General features: G+C 49.4%; 1 protein-coding gene across 1 annotated transcript; it reads left to right on the top strand.

Moving 5' to 3' along the window:
- The first annotated feature begins 562 nt into the window (after window positions 1-562).
- On the top strand, window positions 563-16,407 carry ENSA (endosulfine alpha). The gene is made up of 4 exons (XM_090052049.1): window positions 563-724; window positions 9,091-9,216; window positions 13,526-13,692; window positions 14,946-16,407. The coding sequence occupies exons 1-4, from the start codon at window positions 668-670 to the stop codon at window positions 14,962-14,964; spliced, it is 369 nt and encodes a 122-aa protein (XP_089908175.1). The 5' UTR covers window positions 563-667; the 3' UTR covers window positions 14,965-16,407.
- Window positions 16,408-17,184: the final 777 nt, after the last annotated feature.

The raw sequence follows: 17,184 nt of genomic DNA, 5'->3' as shown, positions 1-17,184 counted from the left end.
ACCGGCCCTGCCTCGCCTCCGGGAGCTTTCCAGGGGAGGAAGCCTGGGCTTGGCTAGTCCTGGGAACAGGGGCCAGGGGTGGCCAGGACCCCTGGGGGGCATGCGCCCATGGTAGCTGCTCTCCAGGCAGCACATAGGGCCTAGGCCGGCTGTGCCCCGGCTCCTACAGCAGGACAGGGGCTCCTGGGATGCCCAAGGAGAGGGGCTAGGACTCCCGAGGCGCCTCGGCCCCGGCCCCGGCCCCGGCCCCTCCACCCGAAAGGGGGCGCTGGCTGGTCCCGCCCGAGCACCTCCTCCTGTAGGCCGCCGCCATATTGAGCCCCGCGGCTTTCTACTGGCTGGGGGAAGCGCTCGTCACCTGCCAAGGCCGGCTCTGCCCACTATGCGTCTGCCTCACTTCCCATTGGCCCCTTGCCCTCCCCCTCTGTCGTCCCCCCTCGTGCCCCGCCCCCGGAGGGCTCTGGTTGGGTAGGTATGATGTCACCCCTGCCTCCTGCGCATTGTCATTGGGCATGCTGCTTGTCCATCTCCAGGCGGAGACGTAAGGGGGGCGGTGGCGGCCATTTTGGCTTCACAGTGAAAGTGACGGGCGCTGGGGAGAGAGCGAGCAGCGGTCCCTGGCCCCGTTCGCCCCTCTGCGCTGCTGTCCTCTCCCCGCCCGCCCGCCATGTCGGACAAATTGGGCCCCGAGAGCCGCTCCGGAGACGCGGGCGACGAGAAACAGGTGAGGTGCTAAACCTGGGCCGGCCCGCGCCAGGCTTCCATTGGCCCGCCGGCTGTCGCTCCGCTCGGCGCTGCGCCCTGATTGGTCAGTGACCCGTCGCTCTTGGTAATCCCGCTCGTTCATTGGCTGTCGGCCTGGCGGGGTGGAACTTCCGGGGGTTATTGGTGGTGTAGATGGGCTTCTGTGGTGGGGGTGGGGGTGGGGTGGGGGATTGTGGGATCGTGGGGGTGTAGGAGCCCTGTGGCCTGGGTGCAGACCTGGGAGGGGAGGGGGATTGTGGGATAGTGGGGGTGAGGGAATCCTGTGTTCTGGGTGTAAACCTAGGAGGGGAGGGAGATTGTGGGGTAGTGGGGGGCTCTAGAATCCAGGGCAGGCAGAGGCGGGCAATTATTTCTGGCAGAGGGCTACTTACTGAGTTTTGACAAGCCTGTCGAGGGCCACATGACAGGCAGCTAGGGGCAGACAAATATGAATCTTTTAAATTTTTTAGGGGCCCTGGGGGCTGGATAGAATGGCCTGGCTGGCCACACCCAGCCTGCAGGCTGTATTTTGCCCACCCCTGAGGTAGGCAGACTGTGGCAGGGCAATATGGGATATATGTGGCTTTTCACAGCTGCTGGTGGGTTTGGGATGGAGACAGTTACAAGAGATTTGACAGCTGTGAGGGGAATTCCTGCTACTCCCCCCCCCCCCCAAAGATGAAGGCCTTCTCTGCTGGTCTGCAGCAGGTCAAGTGGGGGACCAGGCCGGGGAGCCTTGGGCTGTGCTGTGGTGGTGGACGGCAGCAGAAAGTTTTCTAGTTCTGGACCACAGGCCGGGAGTCAACTGAGTGCTGATGACATGGATGTCTGTTAGCATGCGTGAAAGGAGTGCTGGTTGCAGTCTGCTTCCTTGTGGGTGGGTGGATTTTCACATAGAGTCCCTGTAATCCTACTTTTTTCAGGTAGCAGAAAGCCCTGGGGTCAACCCCAAGATCCTTCGACCTCTCTCATCCCCTTCTGTTTGTCTCCTGCCCAGCTCAGGAACCTAATGCCTGTAACGGGACCGCCCCTCCTCTTGGAAGCAGATTCCTTCGGGGGAAGGCTTGAGCACGTTGGCAGGCCTGGAAACGCATGTGAGAAGCTTGCCCTGCCTGTGCCTGTCCTATAAAGAAATCTGACTTCATTTGCCAGGAACATTGCAGCTTTTTGTTGCTTCTGAAGAGGGTGCTATTGTTGGCTTGGGAATGGAGCACGTGTCGATGCCCCACCTGTTTACCAGAGGCCAACCAAGCTGGCACCTTCTCATTCTAAATTAATGTTTAGTCATTATAGCCTGTCAGTTATTATGACATGCACGATCTTTCCCACAGGTTTGCTTGGGTAAGAAAAACAAGCCTGGATCGTTGGAGAGGGGAGGAGGAGACTTAGAAACAGCTGAGGGTGTCTTAAGTTCTGGCCTGAAGTAAACAGCAGATGTGTTTTTAATCTGTTTAAACAAATATTGAATAAGTGATGGTACAAACAGCAGGAAACCCTAGGAGTTCCTGGGGGTATATCCTGGTTGGAAGGTGTTAAAAATATACATTTCTTGGATCGCTGGAAAGCCAGAGACTAGCATTGCCTCTCTGGAAAGGGAGTGAGAGCATAAACAATGTCCTGCCTGAATCTGAGGTTTGTGTCATTGTTAAAATCACATTTTGCATATATGCAAAATGCCTTGTAATGAGTGCCTGTCTCCCTTTTGATGCCCAACCCAGTGGGAGGTAAGAGGAGTACTAACAATGCAGGGAAGGGCCAGGCTTAGTTTCTTCAGTAGAGGTCAGTTCAGTTGCCCTCTGTTTGATGACTTGACTTTTCCATAAATATTTCATGATGAGACCAGATTGAAGTGAGATGGAGATGAGATTGGGGGCTTCGGAAGGAGGAATGCAAAGACAAACATGGCTGGGATACTTGTCCCAAAAGACCAGTCTAGGCTTGCAAAATAACAGCTACCCACATATGGGCCTTTGGGTGACAAAGTTAGCATGGTGGCAAGGGCTGCATGGAAAGTTTGGCATGCAAGCTGTTGAGTTTATCTGAGCAGAACTGAGGGGGCTGAGCTGGCAGAAGGTTGCAGGCACTGAGAAGAGGGAGCTTTATACCTGTGGTAGGGGGGTTGTACTGACACCGCCTCCCTGTGCTGAGTTAAAATTATCCTGCACAATTCTTCTGCCTTTTGTTTTGAATGTCTTAGCAGCTTCCCTGAGTCATCAGCTTTCTCACAGTGATGCCCATGGTGTCATGAGCAGAGTCTTATTTAATTTAAAGACCGGGGCTTATCAAAGCGGCATTGTCTTTCACATTGTTCTTTTCTTTGTGCTTCTCCAAGTGCATGGTAACAAGAGAGAAGAGATGAAGGAGAGAGGAGGCGGTAGCTGCAGAGAGAGAGAGCGGGGAATTCTACTTTCTCTTCAGAAATGCCCTGATGTTTCCATCTTGTATAGTGGCAGTGCCCACATTGTACTGGGGGATTTTTGTTTTCAAGTAAATGATTTTTTTCTTTTAGAAAAGTCTAGCTCGAAGGGACTTCCGTGGTCATTGAGCCTGTGTTCCAGGCAGGATCATCCCTATCCAACCCATCCCATGTGGGTCCTTGTTTAACCTAGTCCTAAGACTACATAATCAACCCTGCTGTCCTTTTACAAGGCCCAGAGCCCCTGAACCTGCCCCAGGTAAATCTGGGGGATGAAGGCTGGCACTATCCTGCTGCTGCAAGAGTTGTCAAATGCACTCTAGTGATCCATGAAGAAGGCTGTGCTCCCTGCTGCAAAGGAAGACAGCCCCCTCTGCCTGATCCATACCAGCCTGACCAGGGGGTAAAATTCCTTCCTGACCGCAGTGTGGCAATGGTCTGACCCTGAGTGGAGGGGCAAGACGTTCTAGCCAGGAACCTCCAGGTTCGAGTCCCACCAGGAGCATCAGCACAGCCTGATTGTAGTCCTCAGCCTGGGCTGCAACCAACACTCAGTGCTTGTAAGGAAGGAGGAGAAACTACTGTAACATTTTTAGCGACTGTGAGGTCGGGGGGGCTGGGATTCTTTCCGAGCCCCAAGTGGCAACCAGCAAAACGCAGAAGCTCTTGGTTTTTAACCCCGGGGAAAATCCTTCCTGCTAAAACTTCCACGGGTGTCTTTTTTTTAAGAACAGTAGGTTGGGGTCAGCATGAAATGAAAGCCCAGCTTGTAGCATAGCCCCATGCGGCTTTTGAGTGGTGTTCTGATCCAAAAACCTAAACTTGGGCCTGAGCCCTGCTGCAGCCAGTTTGGTGGGAGGTGCTTTTTAGCTTTGGAGGCTGCGAGTCCTTCCCTGTTTGGGGCCTTACTGGAAGCTGTCCGGTTCTCACACTGTGATGTGCTGCCCAGAGCAGATGTCTTTGCATGTTACATTGATTACGACACTCCAGTAGACCACTCTGTTTGGTTATTGCAGTTTGAAGGACAGCTGCTAGATCACAGGTTTGGGGCTTCTGAGTTCTTATCACGCAGGCAATTTTTACTCCTCAGCATGTTGCAGGCGGTTCTGAGGGGTGCAGCCCTCACTTCCCACAGCCTGAGCCAAGACTGGAAGAAGGCTGGCAAAGCTTGCTTGAAAGGAGTCTTGGGACCCCAGGTAGCACCCAGATCCAAACTCCCACTCAGTCCTGACAGCTGGGGAGTGAGAGTGTCAGATGAAGATTGTGAGAAGCCTGTTTGGCTTTAATGCTTGAAGAGGCTCTGCTGGATACAAGCCGTGGGATTGAGCAGGGTACATGTGGGTGGGAGCAGAGGGGGCTGCTGGTTGGGCACCAATCTGCCGAGCCTCCTTGATTGCAAATGAACATGGGTGCAGCTGAAGTGTCATGGCCACCTGTGTGCAAATGTTGAGTGATACAGGTCCCCCAGGAAGCCTGGCAGCCCTGGTGCTGTTAATTCTGTGCGCTGATGAAGTCAGCAAAGGATTAACGACCAGGCCATATGCCTGCAACAGAACAAATGTGCTGTGGGTGTTGCCAAGGCTGGCTTTATTTAAAGGTGTTGGGTGGGGGGAAGCCAAGCTGTGTGCATCCTGCTCACCAGGGTGGATTTGATTTTAAATCAAATTGATTTAAATCACTGGTTGGGAAGCTGCAATTTAATCATCATTTTCTACAAAAGTGCTTTCTTGTTGTTTAATATCCTGTATTCATTTATCTTCTTGAAACTTTTTGTACTTCTAGAGTGGCGTAAGGGGTTGATTGTGTGCACACAAGCTTGCAGAGGGAGGAGAGGGCTAATGGGTGGGTAATCAAGTCTGTTCTCTTGCTTCCCTAAACAGCTGTTAACAAGGATGTTTCCTCTGCAGAGGACAAACACTCCCTATGCCTGAAGAAGGGCATATGTGCCTGAAAGCTTGCAAAGAACACTTTTTCCAGCTATTTAGTTGGTCTAATAAAAGATATCACATGTATCCAAAGCACCTGGTCCTCCTATGATCTCTGGAGACACAAATCCAGAGTTTGAAAACGGACACTAAGCAGCACAGAGATACTTTATGGGAACTTCTAGACTGAGCACTGAGTCCCATTGGGTAGAGTGGTTTTCTTTAATTTTTAATAATCTATAGAGGAGCCTCTGGGAACCCCGTAAGAGGGGGTTTATAATATAATCCATGGCCTGTTGTGACCTATTTATAAAACTTTTCTAAAAAGGTTACATGAATATATTGTCTCAAAATAGTATATAGTTAGAAGTTATAATCCCTATTCCATGATCTGTTAAAGCTCAAAGATATCTTAAATCCATCCTTTTATATAGGTTTTATTTAGCATCTTAAAAATAAAAAAAAATAAAAAATCTGATTCAAATTTTAAAACTGATTTTGTTTTTCTTTTTTTAAATAGTTGATTTTTATCCACCTTGCTGTTCACTAAAAGGGAGTCTTGGGCCTGGTTCTCCTTAGTATGGGTTAGGACAAACTGCAGAGATGGGAATTAAGCTCCTTTGGCATGAAGGCAAGGAGGTTCCAAGTCCCTGGGTATAGCTCAGCTCTGGGGCAAGATGCAGCTTTCTTGTGGGGACTGGTAGCTCGAGTCTCCCCCCAGTAGGAATTGCAGGTTACATCATGCTTTGTCAAGTAGGATTACTCTGTCCATTTGCAGCCACTTGCTTCCACAGTGGTGCCACCCCGAAGTGCTCGGTGATATTAATAATCCTAGCTGGAAGTTGGCCTTTGATCTTATTTTAGAAACTTCAGCAAAGCCATTAGTTCTGGGCCTGAGTAAGGGAAGGAAAGCAGGGTCCCAGCTGCATGTGGAGATGTGGCTTAGAAATGCCTGATGGCAGCAGGTGGGATCAGGTTGGGGTCTGGATGACAGCTGTTCTCAAACCAGGCTTGTCACCTGGACTGTCTGCCAGTAAACTCCTGTTGTATCCCAGAGCAGAATTGTATCAGTCTCCTTCCATCTTTATCCCTGAATGAGAGCACACTGATAAGACCAGATGGGAAATAGCTCTTCCAGCCCCCTTGGACTCGATGCTGATGGGTAAAACGTCTGGCTGGATGGACACTAGTGACTAGAGCTCCGCAATGAACCTCCAGGCAGCTGTTCAGGGTCACAGTTCAGACGACTCATGGGTGTCAAAAGTGTGGGGAGGGATCTCCCCTTTCCTCACATGGCATGGACTATAGACCCCAAGACACCCCCTTGACCGTGCCAGGGGTGAGAGCAGGTTGAGCTGCCTCCATCGAACAGTGTTGGACTTAGCGCGATGCTTGGAGCTGCGTGATTTCAGCAGCTCTGGCCATCTCAGTTGGTGAAAAAGCCAGTGATGGAAGCCTGATCGTGGGATTTCTGTATTATGGACACATCTGGCTTCTGATTGATCTGTTAACCAGCAATGCTTCTAGCACTGTCACTTCACCTGTATTCTTCTCTATAACACCTAGGACTTGAGAGACCAGAAAGTAAAGATGGCAGATATGCTCAGAGGGCACCCACATTATCCAGAATCTTTAAGGCACAGGTTAGCTTGTCTGTGGCTGGTGAAGAGAGTGACCAGTGGGTTGTAGTCAGTGCTGTGGGTGGAGGGGTCATGGCTGACACAGCTTGGTTTATTCCCATACGCAGAGAAAACCCGATCCAAACTCTAAGCATTCTCAGTCCAGACCCTAAGCAGGTCCCTGTTCTAAATCTTCGAGGCCTGGATCAACAGGGCCAGTGGCCTCTGAGACAGCAGAGTTGCCACAAATAATGGAGTAGCAAGATTTCTTGGGACAGGCTGTACCATTATATTTCTGGCTGGCCGCTGTTTATTGACCCTCAAGTCCGATGAACGATGAAGCCCTAACAAAGTGGGACGCGCTAGATTCGGTAATGTGCGCTATCAGGGTTTCAGGCTGTGGGCCCCTAAGTTCAAAGCCTTATTCACAGGTTCTGAAATGACGGATATGGTGGTCGGATCTGCTGAGTCTGCTGGACTCTCCAGCAAACCAAAGAGAACTGCTGGGGAATAAATATACTCCAAGAATAATGCTCAGTGCAAGCTACAGTGCTTTGCTGTTCAGGGTGGAGGCGGTGGATTGCACCCTGGAGCTGACAACATTTGGGGAGGTGGTGTCACTGCATACTTTAACAAGCTTTGCAGCATCAGGACATTGGCCACTGATTCCCCTACTTCACCTGTGGCAGTTTCAGGTATGATGTCTTGTCATGTATCAGGATTGACCACATAGTTTTCTAACGGGTTAGACAGTGGATTTGTATGGGATGGTTTGGATAGGGCTGATCCTGCCTCAGGGGGTTGGACTAGATATGACCTTTGGAGGTCCCTTCCAGCCAGCTCCTCTGATTTCAGCATGTGCTGTCTATGCTAGGGGCCTCTGGTGGCATTGCTGTCTTGGCAGAGGCTTGGTAATATAGACAAGCCCAAAGTGAGGGGGCTAGGCACTCTGTTTTATGCAGGAAGGACCCGTGATGCTTCTGGGCTGTTGGTAGGGGGTGATGAGGATCTGGCCTTTCACATTGTAATAGCAGCCTTCATGATAATGCAGTGAAATGGGTCTGTGCAAAGAGCATCAATATTGGACACATCAAAAGCTGCTCTTACCTGTGACTTTGACCACTTGCTTGTTTTGATTATGGATGGGCTCCAAACAACCTCAGGGCTGTATGTAAATGTGCCCAGCTCTGCCACTGGCAAGGGGACTCATGCCATCTGAAAACAGCTAATAGGCTCTGACCCTCTCCTGCCCCTTCTGCTTCCCAGTTCCTCTGGAGTGTAGGGAAGTCAAGCCAACTCTGTCCCCAAACTCCTTCACCCCGTCCAGTTACCAGCCTGTCAGTCACATCTCAGGCTCTCTGATGTTGCTGGTTTCCATGCTGAAGTGTGGCCCTTTGATGTCACTCTGCACCAGACCTCATCCCTTTAAAGAGTACCAAATTTCTGCTGACGAAGACCTCTATGTTCCATCGCCCCGTGCTGACAAAGTGGCTTCCACTGATGTCAAGTCAGCCAGCATTAATATTAGGGGGCAGGGCCATGTCCTCTCATTTATACGGCTAGAAACAAACTCGTTAGGACATGCACTGGGTGGCATGAGGAAGGAGGCTAGTGGGAGTGGGGTTCAGTTGAAACAGCCTTGTTTGGGCAAAGAGAGAGTGAGGCTGGGGCAGTGAAATAGTGTCTTGCCCCAAGCTGTCCTCTGCAGCATGTCACTCGGGTGGCTCCAACACAGACGGCACTCTGGCTGTGTGGGTAGGGTGGACTTCTAGTCTGTGTACTGCCTTCTGTTTTCCTGGAATTCCCCGTGCTGGGCAGCGTTGACTTGCCCTTTGTCCTGTGATCACTTCTTACAATAAATCTCTTGTATGGGGCACTTTAAATCCATCATGCATCTATTAAACTGTCCATGATTAGCAATGTGTCATAGATGCTTGACACTTGCTGATCAGGAGGTCTGGTTATACTATATTCCAGCAGTGCAAGGCAGCAGGGCTGGAAATTACTGCTGGATGGGCTTGATCTCCATTATTCCCCTGGTGGGGTTGCTTGTAATGTGTTGAATTTCCAGGTGTGTGTTGATGTCAGCCCAGGCCCCATGGCATGAAAAATTTCAAGTTGGATGTTCCCACACCCGACTAATGGGAGTTGACAGGACTGACTCCTTGCTGACCTGTCTGCTGATGCTTTCTTGTCTGTGCCTGTCACCTCGTGGGATGTGTTTCCCTGCCTTATGTGCAGAGGTTGTACAAGACACTCCTCATGGTCAGCTCTGAAAGGGTTCACTGTGTTCTCAAAGGAGGTTTGAGCTGAGAAGGGAACCACACCTTAATTAGACACAGGCCAGCTGGGTAGAATGGCTTTGATGTGGCTCTTTGTTTTTCAGGACACACAGGAGAAGGAAGCCGTCATCCCTGAGAGGGCAGAAGAAGCAAAGCTAAAGGCCAAATATCCCAACCTAGGACAGAAGCCCGGAGGGTCAGACTTCCTCATGAAGAGGCTACAGAAAGGGGTACTTTTTCATTGCTCTTGTATTAGGAGCAACATATCCACACTGGGTGGTATAAAGGGAAGTGCAGTTTGGTATAGGCAGGACCCCATAAACTAGTCAGAGAATCATAGAAAGTTAGGGTGGGAAGGAACCTCAGGAGGTCACATGGAGTCCAACCCCCTACTCAAAGCAGGACCATCCCCATCTAGATCATCCCACCCAAAGCTTTGTCTAGCTGGGTTTTGAAACCCTCCAAGGAGATCAGTGAGATCTGTCCCCTCACTGAGAGTCTGGATTGAACTGGAAGCTTAGCTGCATTCATGCCTCTATCTGCAGGCCAAACTGGGCCAGAAACCTGTATCTTTTGGCATGCCAGCAAATTGTGAGCAGTCCTCCCTGACTACCTTCCACTTAATCCTTAAGGAAATATTTCAGTGGCCAGGCAGAGCTGCTCAGAGAACTAGGCAGATCAATATCATGGTATAGGGTGGACCTGAGAGTGCCTTTCCTTTGTATGGGCACTAAATTCCCTCTTAAGCATGAATTTCTACCAAGCCAACTGGCGGTTTCCATGGGCCTCACCAATGCCCAGTGCGCTGTTGACATCTCTGCTGTGCCTTGCTTCCAAACGGAGTCCTCCCATGCTGGTCTAGTCGTGGCCTTGTTAAGAACAGGTATTGCCATCTGCATGGGTTTGGCCCTGTCACTATTACATCCAGTGTCTCTATCCATCCGCCTTGGGACCTGGGTTGGGGGGGGATCTGGATTCCAGACGTGAGGCTGGTGCTTGAAGCCCCCAGCCCATGTGGCACCAGGGTCTTGCCTATGAGGACTGTATCCTTAGCAGCCAGCAGTCAGGAGACTTCCCAGTCCCAGTGCCCTGAGTGATGTGCTCAAAGCTATGGGCTTTGCTTTTTTTTTTTCCCATTGTCTTGAAACTTGTGTAGTTATTTTGACATGAGGCATCTGAATGCCAGTGGCTCAAACTGAGATCACTGTTCATCCAAATGTGCCTTGAAGGTGTTCAAAGGGGTGCTTGAACCGCCTCCGGCGGAAGTCTATTCCAGACCTTGGGGGCTTGGACAGTGAAGAAGTTCTTTCTTATGTCCAGCCTAAATTGGTTGCAGTGGAGTTTGTGACTTTTCGATCTCGTCATCCCTTGGGGGGCTCTGGTGAACAGAAGTTCCCCCAGATCCTGATGAGCACCCCAATAAACTTAAAGGTGGCCACCAGATCACCCCTGAGCCTGTGCTTTTCCAGGCTGAAGAGCCCCATGGCTCTCAGCCTCTCATCATAAGGTCTGATCATGCATGTGGCTCTCATCTGCACCCTCTTAAGCTTCTCCACATCCTTTTTGAATTGTGGAGCCCAAAACTGGATGCAGTACTCCAGCTGTGGCCTCACCAAGGCCGAGTACAACAGGAGAATGACGTCCTGGGATTTGCTTGAGAAGCATCTATGGATGCAAGCCAGCGTTTTGCTTACTTCACTAGCCGCAGTATCACACTGAAGGCTGATGTTCATTTTGTGGTCAACCATGACCCCCAGGTCCCTTTCATCTGTAGTGCTAACCAGTGTAGCACTACTGAGCCTATAAGCATGCTGCAGTTTTTCCTCCCAGGGTGGAGAACCTTGGATTTTTTGGTGTTGAACACCATCAGGTTCTCGTCTGCCCATTTCATGAGCCTGTCAAAATCCGCCTGGATCGCCCTCCTGTCCTCAGGTGTGGATGCTTTACCTCAGAGTTTGGTGTTGTCAGCCAACTTGACCAGTCCACTTCGGACACCAATGTCCACATTGCTGATGAAGATGTTAAATAGTATAGACCCTAGGACAGAGCCTTGAGGGACCCCACTGGTCACAGCGCACCAAGACGATTGGTTCTTATCAACCACCACACCCTCGGTCCTACCGTGGAGCCAATTCCCCAACCAGCAGATCATGGTGAGGTTGAGGCCGCAGTTAGCCAGTTTAGCTGAGAGGTGATCATGGGATACCAGATCAAAGGCTTTTTTTAAAGTAAAGATATACGACATCAATCTCTTCTCCCTTGTCCAGGTGATAGGTCACCTGGTCATAAAAGGAAATGAGATTGGTCAAGCAAGACCACCCGCAAAAAACCCATGCTGGGTATCCCTCAGGATATTGCCTTCAGCTAGTCTGTTAAGGATGGCCTCTTTAATAATCTTTTCTAAGACCTTCCCCAGGATAGAGGTCAGGCTGATGGGCTTGTAGATCTACTTTCCTCCCTTTCTTGAAGATAGGCACCACACTGGCCCTCTTCCGATCATCAGGCACTACACCAAAGCACCAAGAGCTCTCAAAGATCCGTGCCAGGGGCTGAGCTATGATGCTCGCCAGCTCCCTGAGTACCCTTGGGTGTAAGCCATCGGGGCCAGCTGACTTGTAGGTATCCAGCCTGTCAAGGTGTTCCTTCACGAGGTCAGCTTCAATGGAGGGCAAGGAATCTCCCTCACCTGGGCCTCTCTGACCCATAGTGGGCAGGGCTGTCCCATGGAGCTGATGAAAAACTGACGCAAAGTACCCATTTAGCAAGTTTGCTTTTTCCTGGGCGTCAGTTGTCAGTTGCCCCATCTGGTTTAATAGGGGTCCAGTATTGCCTTTGCTTTTCCTCCAGCTCCCCACATATCTAAAAAAGGACTTTTTATTTTCCTTGATAGTTGTAGCTAGCTGGAGTTCCATCGCAGCCTTGGCTTTCCTGGTTTGCTCTCTGCAGGTCTGGACCAGAGCAGAGTATTCCTCCTTGGTGGCGGTTCCAGTCCTCTATCCTTTGTAGGGTTTCCTTTTAAGATGCAGGAGGTCCACCAGTTCCCTGGAGAGCCAAGGGGGCTGCTGTGCCCTTTTGCTGCCTTTCCTCCAAGACGGGAGGGACTTTGCTTGCACATCCAGGATTGCTACCTTTAGGAGCAACCACTCATCCTGAACTCCCCTCTCCATTGGGTTGTGGTGTTTTAGGGCCCCTCTGACAAGCATCCTTAGCTTTCAAAGTTGGCTTTTCTGAAGTCGGGGACTTCTGTATTACTGACTGACTTGCCAGCTTTATGGCAGATGGTGAAGGTGATCGGCTCGTGGTCGCTGTCACCCAGCTCCCCTTCAATCATTAGGTCGCTCATTAGGTCATCCCCGGTTGCCAGTATGAGGTCAAGCAGTGCTTTACTTCTTGTCAGCCCATAGACTTCCTGCGTCACATAGAGGTCATCCACTCACGAGAGAGAGCTTTGCAACCGCTCGGATTTGGCTGAGCGCTCCTCCCATGAGATGTCTGGGTAGTTAGTCTCCCATGACAACCATACACCAGGAGCATGTGGCCTCGACCAATTCCCTGGCAAACTCCAGGGAGCTGTAGACCTGCTCCCTGGTGAGCTGCTGTTCTGCTGCCTCAGAAAATCCCAGAGCTTTGCTTTCACTTGTTTCTTGAGTATGGAAAAATAATGGCAGTTCTGCTCCTGCCAAGGACTTGGAAAGGCCCCTACAGGGCAGAAATGTTTTCAACCTTGTGGGATCCTACGGGAAATCTCTGGGTTTATCTTGTGAATTGTGTGTAGGTGATTCACAGTGTTGATACTGTGCAGGCACCTTTAAAAGGATCTTGCAGCACCCCAGGGTCCACAGTGCCCTGGTTGAGAATCTCTGGCTTAGCTAGACCAACAGAAGGTGTACGGCCAGATCCACTTATTAGGTACCTAGAAGTGTTCCCCATACCAGTTGCTAGAGTCCTCAAAAACCTGTTACTGCATCTGCTTTTGTCCCCTGTTGCCATCTTTGCTTCAGGGCTGAGTCACAAGAAGCTGAGAGGAGGGCTAGACCCAGCCACCTTCATCTTGAATGGTTTTTCAGGCACTTGCTCAAGTGTGACTGCATTCTTCCTGCTCATCTCATTGGTGTGATTAGGGTCTGGGCCCAGGTGGAGAGAGTTGTACCATCCAAGCAGGCCTTGTATGGGGCCAGAACCCCATTGTGCAGGTTCTTCACAAACCTGGAATGAAATGGCAGCCCTGATGACAAAATACCCGTGTGGCTAGAACAGCTGAACTTCTACCTGTGGGTAAGGTGCTGTATTTTCTTGCATGTGGTACAAGGCACCATTTATTCTGCCACATTTCTGAAAGACAGAATGGGGAGAAACAGATCCTTCCTTGTAATAAGTAACTGAGTAGCAGAAACAAAGGAGCCAAGGACTTGACTCTAGAGGTGTTGGATCAAGGGAGTGTGTTCATGGCTGGTTGGTTTTGCATCTTCCAGCTAAATTTGTAGGTTGTGTGCTTCCTGACGGCTCTTTGCAGTAACCCAAACGCTGTCCTTCTTTCAGCAAAAGTACTTTGACTCTGGCGATTACAACATGGCCAAGGCAAAGATGAAGAACAAGCAGTTGCCAAGCGCGGGGCCAGACAAGAACTTGGTGACAGGAGACCATATCCCAACGCCCCAGGATCTCCCACAGAGAAAGTCCTCACTTGTAACCAGCAAGCTAGCAGGGTAAACCTGCACTCCTGATGGTTTTTTTCATTTAATTTTTTTTGTTGATGTTGTTAAATGGATTGAACTTCACTGTATCATAGGGCTGGGGTGACCAGAATTAACCTAATTATTTGAACACAGCACTCGCACGGACAGAGAAAGAGAAAAGCAAGTGAGATGTGCGGATCACCATGGGCGTGTGGCTGGTGATTTAGTGAGCTGACTAGTCCCTTCCCATATCAAGCTGGTTTGCTGCCTTACTTTGCATATGGTTAAAACCCCATCATTGGCAGAAGCAGTTAGCATCTGAGATGTTGGGCTGGCAGGACTCTCACCTGGTTGCATCTAGTTCTCCTTGAGCTCTGTCTAAACCAGCCCATCTCTTTGAACTTTGCCTTCTCATTAGCAAAGGGAAGAAGCTTTCCTAAAAGCAGAAAACTTCCCCAAGGGAGTGGCCTGCTGTTTGTAGCTCTGAAACAGCCTGGGACTGATGTCCTGCAAAATCCAGGGTATGAAGAGATTCTGTGTCTAGAAACTTGTGGTGGAAGAAGAAATTGGGAGTAGAGTGATGGCAGACAGGGCCCACGGGGTATGTTTATGGATCCGGGAGCTAAAGAAGCAGTCGAGATCCTGAATGGTTAATAAATAAACTCTGGAAAGCAATTGGACAGAATCATGGCTCTTAAAAGTCAGCACCTTGGAAACTGTTTCATGCTCACACTTACCAGTGTGTCCAGCAGGGGTCATTAGAAGGCATTCGTATTCCTTCCCCCAGACTTTCAGAGGAAGCCATGCTTCCTGACTATCGGTGTGTTATGCCATCCGCTTTGCTTAAATGAGAGCTGGCTCCTGCACTTAAATTGCCTTTTGTTCCAGCCCTATTACTGCTGCGTCAAAGTTGCTCACAATTCTTAATGCATCAATCCTCCAAGCACCCCTGTAACAGGGAGGTAGCATTAGCCCTATTGTGCAGTTGGGGAAACTGAGGCATAGAGAAGTTTAAGGCCATGCAGGATTAGGGAGGTGGAAGTATAAGGGTTAGGTTTCTATATTGTAGCTCAGAAAGGTGAATAGCAGCTCCAACTCTCCAGAACCCACAGAAAAACAGAGGAGTGCAGGGCTAAAAATCACCATGGGGAATGGAGGATGGGAGTGGACACAAACTGCAAGTCGATGGCAGGACACAACAGCTCTGTATTTTTGTTTGTTTGTTTGTTTTTCCTTCTTTCCACCCCTGCCTTCCCCTTTCTTTGCCTTTGTCTTTATTTCAGGCCTGAAAAAAACTGTTGAGGCCATGGCTGCAGCCTGTGGAATGCAAGATCCCAGCCAATAATGCATGTACAGTATGTCTCCACGCGACACAGGAAAAGCAGCGTTTCACCTGGGACTCTGAATCAAAGTGCGCTTGTAATCTCAGCCAAGGATATTTGTCACAGAGGCAATACTGTGTTGGTTTAGAAGGCATGTAGCTGGAACCAGTGACTCTAAAGTCTCAAGGGTCAGCTTGCTGGATCAAGAGTGAGCCTAAATCTCTGGGTTAACTTGGAAACTGTGTGTAGGGGAATCTTGTGCATCTCTATTCTGTTGGACAGGGGTGGCCAACCTGCAGCATGTGGCAGATCAGGGAGGGGCAGGGAGCAGCAAGCAGAGCAGCAGATCAGGCAAGGAAGGGGACCGGAGTGGCACTTGGAGAGGCTGTGGGGCTCAATTTGTGGCATGCATGCCAAAAAGGCTGGCCCCCACTGCTATGGAATATCTCACTACAGAAGAAAACCCAGTGAACAGTGACGATATCTGAAGCTCTGTATCTGGCAAAGACTGTAGGTTTCCTGCTCTGAGTTTAGGACTGAGAATTGCCGAGTGATCTGTTCAGAGATCACCGTAAATTGATGATACTCTGCTGCTGCTAAGCCTTCAGTGGGAAGAAAAACATGATATTGCTTCTGCTTTAGGCAGGGTGTTCCCAAGAGCAGTGACTTAACCCCCGTACCCAAGCTGGACACATCTTGCCGATATACAACCACGTTTCTGAGGCTGTAGAGAACCACTTTATTGTCACAGTGACAGGAGCGTCATCTCGGGTGACAAGGAGATGGCGGGACCCCCTCCATCTTGTGAGCACGCAACTTCATGCTTTTAGTCTCCGTCTCATGCTTTCTATCCAGGTTCTGAAGCAGTCTGGGAACAGTTGGGTGGGGGCACGCTAATGGTGTCTTGTATAATCTCCTCAAATGTTCTACTGTTTGTCCCAGCTGCATTGTAAATAGATATGAATCATATATATATATCTATATATATATATACACATATATATATGTGTGTGTGTGTGTGTGTGTGTATATATATCTATATATATAAATATATATGTATATATAAAAATATATATATATATAATTTTTTACATCTTCTTCATCTCTCTGATCTTCTAGTGTTCTAGGCTTTGTTTTATGCAGTGGGGAGGGGGAAAAAAGAAAAACCTTACACTACTGCATTGCTGGCTGCCTGTCAGCTGCTCCAATAAGCCTTCACGCTGCTGATTGTGGGCAAATGTGATAAACAGGGGAAACAGAAGATGAATGTGCATTGACCTGCTTTCCCCACCACCCTTGCTCAGGATTCAGGAAATACCAAGTGCATTTATACAGACAAGAGGAAGCAGTGATCTTTCTAATACTGGGTGAAAAACAGCAAGAATAGTTGCTTTACCAAGAAATAAAGGAATCTTGTCTCAAATGTGAACTGAAGTCCTTTTTGTTTGGTGCCACAAAACCAGATCAGTGGGGAAAGATAGAAAAGGGAGCATTGTGTACTTCATGGTGGCTTCCTTCCAGATCACCTCTGCTGCGCTGCAGATGTCAAAGGCCTGCCTTGTTCTGCTGTCTGAAGTATGGAGATGGAGGAAGGCGGCAACCTCCATTGGACAGGAGCAGTAAGTCCGCTTTGGATGCAAAGGTTCTGCTTCTTGTCACAATTCCCTTCTTGAAGATGAAACAGATCTCCGGGTTAAACACAAGCACGATTGTGTTTGTACTGTATACTCTCTCTACCCACCTCATTAGCAAGATGGGGTTGGAAACCTTTTGTTTGGGAGAGGAAACTGAATTGCCTTAATGCAGTAAAGGGCATGTGTATGTGGGTTTTAGCATCCGAGTACTAAACGTTTTGCATTTGTCCAGTCTTTCATCCATGGCTAAGGTGAATAGTGCAGTGTTCCCATTCATTTCCTAGGATGTTGTGAGGTAGCAAAATGACTAATAGGCCAGTCTTTCCACCTGAGCAGCTAAAACATAGTAAATGACTTGTGTACAGTGATAGCTGAGCAGAATCTCCAGTAATGGAAGAACAGTGGCCCAGATCCACGACACAGGTGACTTTGCTAGATCTGGGTTTTCACAGTCCTGCTTTCCAGGTTGTGGGGCTGGGGTGTTCACTTAAACACTAGTTTTAACATCACTGCTTATGCTCGGCTGTGCTGGATCAAGGTATAAAAGGGAGAGAACTCAAATTAAA

This window comes from Crocodylus siamensis, chromosome 6, assembly GCF_052110815.1.
Source record: "Crocodylus siamensis isolate JL-2025a chromosome 6, ASM5211081v1, whole genome shotgun sequence".
Classification (NCBI taxonomy): Eukaryota; Metazoa; Chordata; order Crocodylia; family Crocodylidae; genus Crocodylus; species Crocodylus siamensis.
Note: the sequence above shows the minus strand (reverse complement) of the source record. Positions and strands in the feature narration are given on the sequence as shown.